Source organism: Heterodontus francisci, chromosome 20 (assembly GCF_036365525.1).
Source record: "Heterodontus francisci isolate sHetFra1 chromosome 20, sHetFra1.hap1, whole genome shotgun sequence".
In the NCBI taxonomy this organism is placed as follows: domain Eukaryota; kingdom Metazoa; phylum Chordata; class Chondrichthyes; order Heterodontiformes; family Heterodontidae; genus Heterodontus; species Heterodontus francisci.
The window spans coordinates 23,691,690-23,705,107 of NC_090390.1; the positions used below are offsets into that span (position 1 = coordinate 23,691,690).

At 41.9% G+C, this 13,418-nt stretch overlaps 1 protein-coding gene across 1 annotated transcript in view; it reads right to left on the reverse strand.

Annotated features, from left to right (window-relative positions):
* arid5b (AT-rich interaction domain 5B) overlaps nt 1–13,418 on the reverse strand; it is a 132,236-nt gene that overhangs the window by 80,657 nt on the left and 38,161 nt on the right. Inside the window, exon 4 of the mRNA XM_068052444.1 lies at nt 11,956–12,207. Coding sequence (XP_067908545.1) covers nt 11,956–12,207 — 252 coding nt within the window. The remainder of the gene's footprint in view (nt 1–11,955; nt 12,208–13,418) is intronic.

Sequence of the window (13,418 nt, forward strand, 5' to 3'; positions counted from 1 at the left end):
TAATGAGACCCACAAAGGCCCTGCCAAAAATGAACCTGAAGAGACTAGAACAACCCCGGAGGTTGACGTGCAGTTCATTAAGTTGGAGGCAGTAGCTACTCAAAGCAATTTCAATTTCAAAGCATGAACGTCATCAAGCCAACTAAAAACTAACCACTTCGCAAATGCAGGGTAGACAAACACAGCCCATAATCCCCACTGAAGTCACTGCACAGCAACTTGCATTTATATGAATGGAAGAATTAGGAGCAGGAGTAGGCCATACGGACCCTTGAACCAGCTCTGCCATTCAACAAGATCATGGTTGATGGCTGATCTCAATTCCACTTTCCCACCCGATCCCCTTTAGCGTAGGGAAAGGTCCCCAGGTGCTTCACAGAAGTGTAATTCGACAAAAGAAATCAAATAAGGAGATTTTAGGAGAGGTGACCAAAAGCTTGGGCAAAGAGGTAGGCTTTAATGAATGTCTTATAGGAGAGATAGGGATGGACAGCTGGAGAGGTTTCAGGAGGGAATTCCACAGCTCAACACCTAGACAGGAGTGACCGCCATTGGTGGGGTGAGGAAGTGGAGAATGCACAAGAGGTCAGAGTTAGAGGAACATAGCGTTTTTGGAAGATTGTAGGGCTGGAGGAGATAACAGGAGATAGGAAGGGGTGAGGCGAGGCCATGGAGGGATTTGAACACAAGGATGAGAATTTTAAAATGGAGGCAATATAGCTCAGTGTATTCAGGAGTCATTTGCAAGACACTTACAGAAAGATCTTACCAGTGTTGAGGAACAGCGTCCATGCAGAATGCGTAATTTACTATTTTTTTTTTTAAATCACATTTGATATTGTGATGCACTGCCGGCATAAGATAATAGGACACTAGGAGCTGGAGTAGGCCATTCAGCCCCTCAGTTAGATCATGGCTGATCAATAAGTGGCTTCTAAACAGAGTGATGCCTGCAGGGAAAGCCCTTGGTATAGTTGAAGCTTGTGTGAACCATTTTGAGCTGAGCATATTCACGAACTGCCTCAATGCTTCATATTTTGTTCCACAACACACAGTGTGCACGCTTGCCGCATAAAAACACTAAAAGTGCCTTTTTTTTTTAAACAATGCAGGGCCAATTGTTGCCTTTCTTTAGGAAGGTAATCAGTGTTGCCTCGAAGGAAAAATGCGTTGTGCTCATAAAAGATTGTTCAGTCATCTGATATTGCACAACCAACTGTATACAAGATTTGCTTACAAAATACTGTTCTGTCTGATATTTCACAATACATTCAAAAGGGTCTGTGTGTTTAACCTTGCACCATATTTATGTGAAACTCTGTGATATATTTCACAAACCGTCGAGCCAATAAGCCATACATCAATTGTTGATGCAATCTAGCAAAGTGGACAAGCTTACAGACTGGCCCAAGGAGAGAGATGTGGAAATCATTATAAGAATGTAATATTGTTAATGCATATACCCTGCATCAATGGCTTAGCCAGTTGGCCAGAAAGCAGTTGAGCAAAACACACCAGGAAGGTTTCAGGTTTAATCATATCTCAGTGCAGAGTTAGTTGAATCGATGGCTATATTTGGCTCAGTGCCCCCCGGGTTAGAGAGAGGAAAATTAACCTGGAACTCCAATGTGTGGACTACTGACATAGACATGATGGCGTACAGTTATGATGCCCTCATAGTCAAATAGTCAGGGTTCATGCAGAGGAAGCAGTTTGCATCTAGAATTACAACTCAGCAAGTTGTCAAAGCGTTCAGGAGAAAAAAGGGGACGGTGTTAAAATAAGGACACAAAAACACAAAGATGGAAATGCCGCTAACAGTAAAACTTATTGCAGCAAATCACAAGCTTTTGATAAATGGAGACCAAGGCCTTTCTTTTTACCCTTTCATGGAATGTGGGTGTCGCTGGCAAGGCCAGAATTTTTTGCCCACCCCTAATTGCGCTCGAGAAGATGGTGGTGAGCTGCATTCTGGAACTGCTGCAGTCCATATGGTGTAGGTACACCCACAGTGCTGTTAGGAAGGAGTTCCAGGTTTTTCCAGTTCCAGCGAGTTACTGCACTGCATATTGTAGATGGTACACGCTGCTGCCACTGTGCGTCAGAGGAGGAGTAAATGTTTACGGTGGTGGATGGGGGTGCCGATCATGCGGGCTGCTTTGTCCTGGATGGTGTCAAGCTTCGAGTGTTTTTGAAGCTGCACTCATCCAGGCAAGTGGAGAGTATTCTATCACACTCCTGACTTGTGCCCTGTAGATGGCGGATAAGATTTGGGGAATCAGGAGATGAGTTACTCTCTGCAGAATTCCCAGCCTTGACCTGCTCTTGTAGCCACGGTATTTATGTGGCTGGTCCAGTTCAGTTTCTGGTCAATGGTAACCCCCAGGATGTAGATGGTGGGAAATTCAGTGAATGTAATGGGGAGATGTTTAGATCCTTCCTTTTTTGAGATGGTCATTGCCTGGCACTTGTGTGGCGCGTATGTTACTTGCCTCTCATCAGCCCAAGCCTGAATGTTGTTCAGGTCTTGCTACATGTGGACATGGACTACTTCAGTATCTGGGGAGTCATGAATGGTGCTGAACATTGTGCAATCATCCCCACTTCTGACCTTAAGAAGAAGTTAAGGTGATCGATGAGGCAGCTGAAGATGGTTGAGCCAAGGACACATTCCCAAGGAATTCCTGCAGCAATGTCTTGGGACTGAGATAACTGACCTCCAACAACCACAACCATCTTCCTTTGTGCTAGGTATGACTCCAACCAGTCGAGTGATTCCCCTCCTGATTCCCATTGACTTCAATTTTGCTCGGGCTCCTTGGTGCCGTACTCGGTCAAATGCTGCCTTGATGTCAAGGGCAGTCACTCTCACCTCACCTCGAGTTCAGCTCTTTTGTTCATGTTTGGACCAAGGCCGTAATGAGGTCAGGAGCTGAGTGGCCCGGCGGAACCCAAACTGAGCAGGTTATTGCTGTGTAAGTGCCGCTTGATAGCACTGTTGACAACACCTTCCACCACTTTGCTGATGATCAAGAGTAGACTGATGGGGCAGTAACTGACCAGACTGAATTTGTCCCGCTTTTTGTAGACAGGACATACCTGGGTAATTTTCCACATTGTCGGGTAGATGCTAGTATTGTAGCTGCACTGGAACAGCTTGGCTAGGGGTGAAGCTAGTTCTGGAGCACAAATTTTCAGTACTACAACTGGGATGTTGTCCGGGCCCATAACCTTTGCAGTATCCAGTGCCTTCAGCCGTTTCTTGATATCACGAATTGGCTGAAGACTGGCATCTGTGATGCTGAGGACTTCAAATGCAGGCCGAGATGGATTATCTACTCGGCACTTCTGGCTGAAGATTGTTGCAAATGCTTCAGCCTTATCTTTTGCACTGATGTGCTGAGATCCCCCATCATTGAGGATGGGGATGTTTGTGGAGCCACCTCCTTTTAGTTGTTTAACTGTCCACCACCATTCATGGCTGGATGTGACAAAGCTGCAGAGCTTTGATCTGATCCACTGGTTGTGTGATTGCGCAGCTCTATCGCATGCTGCTTCTGCTGTTTCACATGCATGTAGTCCTATGTTGTAGCTTCACCAGGTTGACACCTCATTTTTAGGTATACCTGGTGCTGCTCCTGGCATGCCTTCCTACACTCTTCATTGAACCAGGGTTGGTTCCGCAGCTTGATGGTAATGGTAGAGTGGGGGATATGCCGGGCAATTAAGTTACAGATTGTGTTGAACGCAATTCTGCTGCTGCTGATGGTCCACAGCGCCTCATGGATGCCCAGTTTTGAGCTGCTACTTCTGTTTGAAATTCATCCCATTTAGCACAGTGATAGTGCCATACAATATGATGGAGGATATCCTCAGTGTGAAGTTGCGAGTTTGTCTCCACAAGGACTGTGCGGTGGTCACTCCTACCAATACTATCATTGGCAGATGCATCTGCGATAAGTAGATTGGTGAGGACAAGATTTAGTAGGTTTTTCCCTCTTGTTGGTTCTCTCACCACCTGCTGCAGGCCCAGCCTAGCAGCTATGTCCTTCAGGGCTCAGCCAGCTCGGTCAGTAGTGGTGCTACCGAGCCACTCTTGGTGATAGAAATAGAAGCCCCCCACCCAGTGTACATTCTGTCGGCACTTGCTCCCTCAGTGCTTCTTCCAAATGATGCTCAACATAGAGGAGTACTGATTCATCAGCTGAGCGGGGGCGGTAGATGGTAATCAGCAGGAAGTTTCCTTGCCCATGTTTGATCTGATGCCATGAGACTTCATGGGGTCCAGAGTCAATGTTGAGGACTCCCAGGGCAACTCCCTCTCGACTGTATACCACTGTGCTGCCACCACTGTTGGGTGAGGACATATCGAGGGATGGTGATGGAGTTGTCTGGGGCATTGGCTGTAAGTTAGGTTTCTGTGAGTATGACTATGTCAGGCTGTTGTTTGACTAGTCTGTGGGACAGCTCTCCCAATTTTGGCACAAGTTCCCAGATGTCAGTAAGGAGGACTTTGCAGAGACGACAGGGCAGGATGTTGTTTCCGGTGCCAGGGTCGATGCTGGGTGGTCGGTTCAGTTTTAATCTTTTTCGACTCAAGTGGGGGATACAACTGAGTGGCTTGCTAGGCCATTTCAGAGGACAGTTAAGAGTCAGCCACGTTGCTGTGGGTCTGGAGTCACATGTAGGCCAGACCAGGTAAGGAGAGCAGATTTCCTCCCCTGATGGACCAAATGGGTTTTTACAACAATGCAGTAGCTTCATGGCACCATTACTGAGACCAGCTTGTAAATCCAGATTTATTAATTAATTGAATTTAAATTCCACTAGCTGCCATGGTGGGATTTAAACTCATGTCCCCTGAGCATCAGGGAGTACTAGTTCAGTGACATTACCACTACACCACTGTCCCTCTTATTAAATAACTTGAAGTCCAGTGATTCTTCACTGCTAACATTGAGGCTCCCTCTACGGCAGCTATACTAGAGGACATAGAAACAGAACTGCTGCATGAAAAAAATACCACAGTCCACCTCGTTCACCTTTTACCATCCTGGTAGTCACATGATACAACAGTAATGGAGTTGTTGACTAATCGCAGCAATCGATCTCAATCAATTAGTCTACAACAGACCCAGACAAGAGGTGAGGAAAACCCCAGTGGTGGACAGCTTTGGGAACCACAAGCCCAAAGTCATCTGCTCCTCCGAAGCACACTACACTTACCATACCATGTCTCAAATTACTCACATACTGTATCCCAAAACAATGCTTTCTGAAAGAAATCTTTAGAATTTGCACTTGAATGAATCAACACTGTTTTCATTCTCTCCCATAGACTGACCACTCATTCACCAAAATATTATTTCCGACGCCTCAGTTTAATTTCAGCCCCGTTTCAAGCACAGGCTGTGTCCTCTGGATTTACTGTTCTGGACCAGGTGAAATAGCTCATCGTGGCCTACTTTATATAACACTGTAGTCCCAACTCTCCAATCCAGACTCCCATTGACTGACTACAATGCTCAGGATTGCTGAATAAACCTGACAGAATAACGGATGCTTGGCAGCGATTACAAGGCACTAAATCCATTTGAGGTGTTCAAATAATGTCACAAACCCATGAGGGAAACTCAAGGAATTAGAACAAATCTGTGATTAAATAACAGGCTAGAAATGCTTTTAGTAAGACTTGCAAGGTTTCAATTTAATGTGATGCTTCTCATTCATAGTTGGCTTGGCTTCCCTGCCGCAGAATCTGGCAGTGCAGACAATGAGGAGAATAGCGACTTTGACATAGAGAGAAATAATCTGCAGCTGGATTCAGGGAAATTGAAAAAAGAAACATAGGAAAGACTTGCAATTATATCGCACCTTCTGTGACCTCAGATGTCCCAAAATGCTCTACAACCACTGAGATATTTTTGAAGTGTGGCAATGTGGGAATTGTGGCAGCCAATTTGTGCACAGCAAGCTGCCACAAACAGCAAAGCCATGATGACCACATCTTCTGTTTTAGTGATGTTGGTTGAGGGATAAATGTTGGGCAGGACTCCGGGTGAATTCCCCTGCTCTTTTTCAAAATAATTCAGTGGGATCTTTTACATCCACCTGAAAGGGCAGACAGGGCAGCAGTTTAATGTCTCATTCATAAGAAGGCACCTACGACAGTGCAGCACCAGTACGGGTTCAAGTCCTGGATTAGGGCTTCAACCCAAAACCTTCGGACTCAGAGGCGACAGCGTTATTCACTGAGCCAAGGCTGACACCATTGATACAAGAGAAAAAAATAATAAATGTACCAAAAGAGCCATGTTGCGGCAATGCATGAAGCAGTTAGAATGGTCTTTTGTAGTTGTTTTCTCTGTTATATTGTGTATAGATCCCCTGATGTCTCAGTAAGTGTATCCTGTAAGTAGCTCTGTGATCCAAACCTGCATGGTCCCAGGTCAGTCCCCAAGGTGCTGGGATGGCTGATCTGAGACAGGAGTAAGGGACTGTCACTCCAAATCAATATCCAATGACACCTGCTGGATGTGCAAGTGTGTGGATGCCTGGACGAGGACAGGATTGAGCCGAGCTGTGATGCCCCTGCAGACAAATAGGCTGTTGACATTCACTCTAAGATGAATACTTGGTGTGAGGTACCATGGAGCTATCCTGCAACAAGGAGTCGGGTGAGGATGGAAAACAAACAGATACAGGAACGAAAGCTGCTATGTAAAGTGCAGCGAAACTGAAGTACCAAGTTGGTAATTGACAGAGCGATCAGCTAAAACTTGCTGCCTAGTATTTTCAATTACAAATACTAAAGGCATTAATGTATTGTAGGCAGAATAAAGTCACAATCAGAACACAAAGATAACTATCATTATCTACACAGCACATTTGAATCAATGTGAACGCACATCGACTCTGCTTGTTGTTGGAAAGTGCAAGTGTTGCACTGCCTCGAGCTCATGTTTCCACTTGATCATTAACAACATGATTAGGTCACATACCCAATCTGGAAAGAAACCAACGCTGATAACATTAAGTGCCTTATCACAGCTGTTGAAATAAATCCAATGAAATGGTTACACATTTTATAAATCTGATAACAGGAGACAAATGAATGTTTAAGGAAATGTTTTGGGATGTTTGGTTAGTGGTGGGGTGCTTATTGTTCCCTGCATGCCCATTTTAAAAAGTTAACCAGAGGCAGCTGAAAGTGGCCACGTTGGTAATTACAGACAGAACAAAAACAATCTATAGCAGAACCAATTTCAAAAGGCAGTGTCAAATAACAGGAAGTTATTTCTTAAGTTAAATTTAAAAAACGATTTTTTAAAACAAAGTGACAAATTAATTTTACAGAGTGATAGCACCAACAGTCAAACTCCTAATTCTACTGATGGCATTTGAGAAGAGGAAGAACATTTTAACTGAAGCAACAGCAGTGCGACTCATCTCTGTATAAAGTCATATCCATTTTACAAGTCCAAGTCCTAGTCCTAGAATACATTTCAAATAATGGATGATCAGGAAGGCACTCCAAGTTTATATAGCTTTGGCTCTGTGCCGTGGAAGTACATGCAGGTGGCCCATCCCCCACCATCTGCTACGCTATATATCTGTGTAGACATCTACAGACAGCGCATACTCTTTTTCTAAGCAATGTGTCACATAAATGGTTGTTGACATAGTTTAGGGCCATGTATTATACTAACAAATTATAATTGCTACCAACGCTTTATAATGTTAAAGGCTTAACAGCTGCAAAACTGGACAGTAGAAAAATGGTGACAGAAAATGCATCACATTTCCCCCCAAAAGAAAAGGCGCAGCGTAAATGGCAGGCTCCTTGCCTGCACAGAAACATATCACCCCCAACATTTCATTGAATGACCATCATCAGGGCTCAGTTGCTCTTTCATTGGCATGTTCCACACTGTGGCTGCAGGTTGTGCACACCATTGGCTAATTCAAGGATAAGCTCATCTGTCTTTTGACACCAAGTGTTCCACTTCCTCGCTCCAAGGACTCCTCTGCCCAAAGCCACTGGAGGTGTCCTGGTTACTTAATCAGTGCCCAGTTCACACTGTTGACCAGTCGCAGCTAATACTGTCTGCTGACATTACAGGTTCTAATACCTGATTAGATACAAAGGAAACATCTAGGAAACACATTGAAGGATGAACATTTCTACTGGAACTCTAAATACTGAGAGTGTTCAAGATTCAATGGGCTGCACCATTCACTTTTGAAACCTACAGGCTTGTTTGCTGAAGCTATTCTGAAAGCAAATTCTCTAAAGTGGAAGGAGAGACAGACAAAATGACAAGATATTTAGTACTCAAGTTGGAGATATATGTAAAGGGAGCTAAGTGATACTGTTAATGTTTGCATTGTAAAATTATAATAAATCATTTAATGCATTCAGAACAAGAATCAGCTAGTTAATTATTTATATTAACAAATGTATTAATTGCTAAAACTGTTTGCTGATGAGGGATTGTCCATATTAAGAATATTATCCACGACAGTTTTACCATGGTAACTTGTAATAAGCAGTGTACTTTTTCACTCTAGTCCATTCTCATTGTATAGCTGTCACTCATTCTTCATCACTTTAATTATACTTCTGCTTAAAAAAATTCTGGTTATATTTTTGACTTTTTTTTGTCGTATATCCTGTTCGAGAAACTTCCAACACCCAACACCTGTTCACCCTATTACCTTCAACTACTAGGTATTTAAAATCCATTAACAGAACTTATTAGACACTAACATATCCTGTCCTGCTTTAGCATTTAATATACTGACACAGCTGTGACGTAATATAATAAATATTATGTAAAAGGAAGGACTACTTGTTAATTATGTATATTTGCTCACAGTGAGTCAGGGGATATATGGTCTGATACCTTGCAATGCACAATTTTTACTTCTGCCTTTTTTTAGGCAACAAAGTGTAAATGTTTTGAAGTAAACTTAAGCTCAGGTCAGAGTTTTATTGTTGGTTGGTCAGGGAAGTTTGTAAATTGCAAAGTGTTTCGGTTAACTGTAGTCAGAAGCATTCAGCATTAGTAACTGGCTATTTTTAAGGTTATTTTGCACCGGTAAAATAGCGCAATGCCTGGCGTGTAATGTCAAGTGTGATAACCTTGCATGCGATGTCTGGGGTGTGGCCTTGTACCCTTTTTAGTACAAAGAAAGATAAATGTAGTTAGATACTGAAATAGACAGACAGGCAGACAGATAAGGCTATAAGCTACATGAAGGAGTCATATGATATTATAAGCTACAAAAATGAAGCTCAGTCATACACAATTAGCCAACCATACCAGAGGTTAGGTTACAACCATCAACTGGTGCCCTGGTATTTATCTATTATTTCTATAACGTATACTGTGAATGCAATTTTACATTACAACACTGAAGTGTTTTTGTCACAGTGCCAGGATTTGAGAGTTTTTCGCAATCTCAATGTAATGCAAAATGGCACTCATCATGTTATGTGATTACTACATTAGAAAGGAATCCAGCAGACGTTAGGAAAATTCCATTTACTATATATTCATATATACATACACACAGATATATATATATATATATATATATAAAATATATTATAGTAAAATATTAAACCTATTTATTATTCACTGAAAATCAGACATACTTTGAAGCATGTACAATAATAACTGACGTTAATAATTCTATCGATGGTTACTTGTATAATGTGGTCATAAACACATTATCTGGACAAATGAGTCAACCCATTGTGTATTTTTCCACTCAGTCTGCCCAGAATGGACAGTTATTCATTGCTTTTTAAAAAATTTTTAAACTTGCCATTCAGTTTTCTATAGGGCAAAAATCTAAGTGGAAAGGAAGCCAGTTTGAATTTATAGTTACATTGACTGATAACAATCTGCACAGAAACTAAGTAAAGTAATTTGATAACCTAATGGCAGCTGGAGAGAGAGAATTCCAGAACTCCACAGTTCAAGGTTAATATTTCCAAATAAAGGAAACACAGCCAATATTGCCAACTGCATTTTGTCAGTTTTACTCATTTCTGGCAACAGTCCAACAGAATGTGATTTTTCAGCAGAAATACCTGCTCTACATCAACAACCCAGCCCTTCTCAAGACTGATATCATGTTTACTTTGGTCTCATAAAAACAGTGGAATGTTGTAAACTCCAAATTGGACCTGACCGGCTTCTGTTGTTTAACCAAAGCAGAACGCGCACTCATCCCATCTTCCCGGCTCGAAGGGAAAATGGTTAACCAGCGCAGCCATAATTGTGGTAATCCAATAGGACCCCAGTCCTTGCCCCAGCCCTCCCCTGAGTTTAATATTTAAGAGATGAGACCACTTCTCCTTTGAACAATGAATGTTTTAGGCTAGTCCAAGACTTCGGCTACTCTGTGTCAGGTGTCCAGGTTGTAAAGCAAGGAAAAGCTAATTCACAGTTGCAGTGTTTTTTTTTTCAAGAAACTTGTCTCTCCTTCACCACCATCTAACTCAACCCTCCGCGATCTCTGTGCTCCTCCAACTCTGACTCCGTTTTCCTTTGCCTGGCCATTGGCGGCCGTGCCTTCTAGGCCCAAAGCTTTGGAATTCCCTCCCTAAATCTCTCCACTTCTCTACCTCTTCAAGGCACTCCTTAAAACTGACCTCTTTGACCAAGCTCTTGGTCATCATCCTTCTTTGGCGCCAATTTGTGTCTGATTATGCTTCTGCAAAGCTCTTTAGTATATTTTACTACATTAAAAGGTGCCATATAAATGCAAGTAGTTCTTTAAAAAAAAACGTAAATTTAAATGCAAAATTTTGTAATGTGTTGTACATGTCCAAACTTTGAGCCCTACAAGCACTGGCTGTTACTAACATTCAGCACCTCAGGCTGTTTCCTTTGACATTCCAAAATGGTTTAGGAACTTACACCTAATCTGTTTTTATAAACTGATTTCAGCGCAAGAAAGAGAAAGATGAATGATAATAATTAAAGAAACAATTTTGATGACCTAAATGGGCATTTTTAAACAAACGTACATTTTGCTGTCGTGCATATTCCAGCTTTTCCAAAATATCCGCAGTAGCCTTTTGTGCTTGCAATAAGCACCCCTTGTGCAAGATGATCAGAATCAATAGGAGTTGCAGAAGACAATTCACCGTTGATTTGTTGGTTTACTGCAAACCACCATTGGCTTGGTTTGCTGGTCACTTGGTGGAGAGAGGTTTACACCTCTGTATCCTTTCCACTGATTTTACAACACAGGTTTGGCGTGGGTGTGAAGTGCTCTTGGTTTCACACTGATGCTAAACTTGTGTAGTGTGAACTGGGTGGAAACAGAGTCTGAAGCAAGTCTCATTTCACTTCGTTGCAGCGTCAGGTTGGTCTGGTTTCAAGCTGCTTTCACAGGCTCACAGCAAAACTTCCACATCGGTACAAAGCGAGACCTTATCGTACTGACAATACAGCTGTAGCATAAATGCACCTTCAGTGAAATCATTCTGCCTGGCTTTTGCTGCTTTGTTCAATGTTCATTCATAAAACATTTTGTACCACAAAATAATTCAAACTTATTTTCAATTAATTATTTGATTCGAATAACACATAAAACCTGAACATTGTTTTTATTTTCTCCTGTTTTCAGTCTATTTCCCAAAGAGCACAGCTTAATAGTACAAGCAAGCTCTTCTTTTACAACAAAGCCAAACTCAAATTCTGAAGCAGTTAACAACAATTTAGTGGGGAGCCACCACAAGAAAACAATGTTTCTTTGAGATTTCTTCACTGTTTAGTAATGTAAAAATTAAACAGTCCTTGGATTGCAACATGTTTTGGCATCTTTAAAGTCTGCTTAAAGAGTTACACAGTCTATCAGTTAGAATTTCAAACTTTTACAACGTCCTCTGTTTCAACCACATTGCTGAGTGACAACACAAGGGAAGGTACTTACCAAACTCATCGCAGACACTCTCATTTTCAATCAGAGTTGGATGGTCAAAGGTATCGCGGCAGTACAGGATCCGGGTGCTTCCGTTTAGTATCGCAATACCACCCAATGCCATCACAAACTGGTCGACCAGCCAGGAGGACGATCGGTTTTGAATCCTCTTCAGCATTGTGCGATAGCGGCAGTACTGTGGGTAACTGAGGACAATGATTTTGGTGTCATCAACGTCATTGCCGCCATCATCATCATCAGCATCTGCAGAGAAACATGCGTGTTACACGTTTTGGCAGAAAATAATTACTCAGAATGGAATGTGGAGCTGGCCTGTTGCCATGGACAATATATTTCAGCTGCCTCAGCCTCACATTGCCGGTTATACTGAATACATTTCAAATCACTGGGAAACAGGAGATCATTGGTAATATTAAATATTTGTTCCCTTTATCATCCTAATGTAGCAAGGGAAATATCACAATCCAGTTATGGCATAATGCAAGAAATAGCCTTGAAGGTTCATTAATATGAATTATTGAAATACAATGCGTTAAAAATTTACACATGAATATAATAAACCCCATCGTGAAGCATCTGGGAAGATGGAAGCTCGGTTAACTGCTTAAATATTTATTTGAAAAGGACGTTCGGGCAAAAACACACACATATACTTAATGCATAAGAAACATGTGTTTGAAACAGGATTTTAAAAGTATTTTGCTATATACTGGCAGTTAACTTGGCCTATGGCAACCTAAACAGGAAATGGCACAATAATGGCTAATGGACTCATTATCCTGCTCTAACTCAGGCTGACAGATACCACACCTAGACTAATGATAGATGTGTAACAATATATCTACATTACAAAATATTATGGGCTAAACTTGTGTAGTAGCTAGATTCACAAGCTCACCAGATATTCTAAATCCCTGGCACACTGACTAAGCAATAATACAAAACTGTTCTATAATTCAAGAGGCTGTGATTTCTTCAACAGCAACATGGAAGGACGAGCAGCTGGAGACAGAATTTGGGAGAATCTAGCAGGACAACATTTAAGGATTCTGCTCAAATTTTGATCAGAAGATGCAACTTAGGACATCGCCCCACCTCCTCATGCTTTGGTGGGTAAATGCACCATATGGTTTGAAGTTGTACAGACCAACAAGATAAAGTGCCAAGCCCCGTTCTATGCAGAGTTGGATGAACTCAGCTGCAACACATTGCAGCAGTTCAAAGTCCCCAAGATACAGAGCAAGAAAACGGACCAAATCCCACTCTTCTTTGATTCCTAGTGATGCATGCTAAAGCTACGTGAGGGTCTATGGATTTTGGGTAGGGGTGGGATGGAATTTGACACAAAGTTACTTTTCCATGATCAATATTTATTTGTAAAGGCTGGTAATTAACTGAACCTAGCATAAGGAAGTGTCTTGTTTTGTTCCTTAGCACAAACTGGAAATTAAAGG